The following is a 3335-nucleotide window of genomic DNA, read 5'->3' on the forward strand; positions in this document are numbered from 1 at the left end:
TTACCCTGGGTTTCTCGCTCACAAGGGGTTTAGCCTTAAGGCATATCTTCAGATCATATGGTGTAGTGGTTAAGAGTGTGGGCTACTAACCCCTAGATTCCGAGTTCGATTCCAGGCATTGAACTGAATAATAATAATAATAATAATAATAATAATAATAATAACATCGAAAAATACCTTAGGAATGAGAACCTAGGTTCAAAATTTCCCCAAGACACCTGATGAAGGCTGGAGGGTATATCAGCCGAAACGTTGTGTTAACAACAAACAAGATGAGGAAAAATATCCGTCAAATGTAAATAATGTAAATAATTATTTAAGCAAGTTTAAAGTGATTTTTTTTGTGCTGTAAACCATTTCTGTGATGCCCCCTCCTTCCCTTGATGTCCTAAGCACATGCTTATTTTGCTTAATGGTTAATCCTGCACTGATTACAGTAAAATATGCAAGAACTAGGGATAGAGAGAACAAAGATTTATAAAGAATAACTTTCTGAGAGTTCAATCAGTATCATTAATTAAGAAAAGTATCATATAAAGATTGATTCTTACCATTAGTGACATTGGGCATTGATAAAATGTCTCTCATGAGAACAGGGTTTTTTCTTACACCATTCTTAAGTTCATAGTAAGCATCATTCGGTCCTGATGCTTGCATGTATGGTTTTGTCATCCATAGACGAGAAGAACCAACCTTTGGCATAGGTTTTGGTGACTGTTCTTCTCTGTGACTCCTGAGTGACTGGCTGTTGCTGGAATCAGTTGCCACAGCTGGAAGGTTGTTGAAGTTCTGGTTTCTTCTCTTGCGCTTGCTTCTAGGTCTAGAATATGATAAAACAATATATATATATATATATATATATATATACACATACATGTGTACATGTGTATATACATCTACACTCTCTGAGTGGTTGGCGTTAGGAAGGGCATCCAGCTGTAGAAACTTTGTCAAATCAGATTGGAGCCTGGTGTAGCCATCTGGTTTCACCAGTCCTCAGTCAAATCGTCCAACCCATGCTAGCATGGAAGCGGACGTTAAACAACGATGATGATGATGATGATGATGATGATGATGATGATGATGATGATGACATGTATGAAGACATGGGACAAAGGATCTTTGGGTGCTGGGCCTCACTGAGGAAAGGACAAGGGACCAGGAAATGTGGAGATTTGCTGTACTTGATAAGACATGTCAAACTAAGAAAAGTCGATGTCTTCCACACACATACAGGCTTGTCCTTTCAGGTGCCACATAAAAAGCACTCAGCACACTCTGTCAAGTGGTTGGCATTAGGAAGGGCAGCTCCCAGCTGGTCAGCTCCATGTCAAACCCATGTCAGCATGGAAAACAGACATTAAACGATAATGATGATGATACACACACACACACACACACACACACACACACATATATATATATTGTCTGTAAAACATAAATCTGAAAGAAGAAGCACACTCTAAGATATAAGAGCAGCATATATTAAAAATGGGGAAGGCGAGTTCATAGGATTACCCTAGGTTTCCCATCCATAAAGGGTTTAACTTTATGGCATATTGTCAGATCCAAAAACCTGTTGGCTCAAGACCTCTTAAAAATATGGAGGGGGAAATGCCTTCGCTATGCACACACAAACACACACACAAAAATACACACATGTATATTAGATAGATAGATAGATAGATAGATAGATAGATAGATAGAGACAACAGACAGATACACACAGTTGTTCAAAAGTCCTTTTAGCATCTAAATGATATGTATTTTTTTTTTATTTTGTTACAATTTTGTTTTTATATATATTTAATACTATCTTTACTATTTTGTTCTGAATACGTTTTGATATAATATGTATAAATTGTTTGATATATTTTAGAAAAATATTAATATCAAAATATGAGAGAGACTATTCATTGTCCTAAGAATGGCACCATCTAATAATTGTAATACTGTTCAATTGTTTGAGAATACCTTGTTGAATTTCCCAGGGTGGTCCAGGCAGTTAGTTTATATTAATACTAAAGGGACTTTTAAATCAGCCTTCACACACATATATATATACACAAAAGGAAAAAATGGATCAAAGGTCCTTCCCAAGCCATAGGCTCATAAGGCTGGTTTCCCAGATTCTGTGGGATATATACCCCCTCCCCCAACCATTGGATGGGATGCTGGTCCATTGCATGATTTTTCATTCTGTCAGCTGAGTAAACTGGAGCAGTGTGAAATGAAGTGTTTTACTCAAGAACACAATGCAATGCTTAATCTAGGAACTGAAACCACAATTTCAAGATTATGAATGCAACACTCTTAACCACTAAGCCACATGCTTCCACAAACACACACACACTCGCATACATACGTATATATGAAATCATCTAAAATAGAAAATATAAGCAGAACCTCTCATGAGAGTCAAAATATATGCTCGTTAGCAGGTCATGTGCCTACATTACACTTAAGAAATCCTGAGCAAATTAATCAGTCACAATAGCACTTATATACAACAGGATGTGAAGTTGCGTGGCTTAGTGGTTAGGGTATTCACCTTACAATCATAAGGGCGTAAGTTCAATTCCCGGCGATCGTTGTGTCCTTGAGCAAGACACTTTATTTCACGTTACTCAGTCCTCTCAGCTGGCAAAAGTGAGTGGTACCTGTATTTCAAAGGGCCGGTCTTGTCACACTCTGTGCTATGCTGAATCTCCCTGAGAACTATGTTAAGGGTACATGTATTTGTGTAGTGCTCAGCCACTTGTTCATTAATTCCAGAAGCAGGCTGTTCTGTTGATGAAATCAACTGGAACCCTCATCACCATAACTGATGGAGTGCCAGTTAGAAGAGGAAGAATGTACTGTGGAAGCAGGACAGCTTCAGGTGGGTTGGTATTAAAAGAATTAAATATATAACATTTCTAAGGAAACCTAAGACATTAAAAAATTGGACAGATTATCTCATAGGAATTGTACCTCATATCTATGGAAGGCTGCACTTTTTTCTGTGTGTGTGTGTGTGTGAGTGGGGGGAGCATGTGGTTTAGTGGTTAGGGTGTTGGATTCATGATCATATGATTTTGGCTTAGATTCCTGGACCAGGTGATGCATAGTTGTTCTTGAACAAAACACTTCATTTCACATTGCTCCAGTTCACTCAGCTGGCAAAAATGTGTAATCTTGCAATGGACTAGAATCCAATCCAGTGGGGGAATATATACACCACAGAATCCGGGGAAATCAGTCATTTGAACCTATGGCTTGTGAAGGACCTTTGATCCTTTGGGTATGTATGTATGTGTGTATGTATGTATGTATATATATATATATATATATAT

General features: G+C 37.8%; 1 protein-coding gene across 2 annotated transcripts in view; it reads right to left on the bottom strand.

Moving 5' to 3' along the window:
• Positions 1-3335, bottom strand: part of LOC106877405 (uncharacterized) — a 91057-nt gene that overhangs the window by 13074 nt on the left and 74648 nt on the right. For both annotated transcript variants that reach the window (XM_052966346.1, XM_052966345.1), the window contains one exon: positions 552-820. In XM_052966346.1, coding sequence (XP_052822306.1) covers positions 552-820 — 269 coding nt within the window. The remainder of the gene's footprint in view (positions 1-551; positions 821-3335) is intronic.

This window comes from Octopus bimaculoides, chromosome 3 (genome assembly GCF_001194135.2).
Source record: "Octopus bimaculoides isolate UCB-OBI-ISO-001 chromosome 3, ASM119413v2, whole genome shotgun sequence".
Taxonomy (NCBI): Eukaryota; Metazoa; Mollusca; class Cephalopoda; order Octopoda; family Octopodidae; genus Octopus; species Octopus bimaculoides.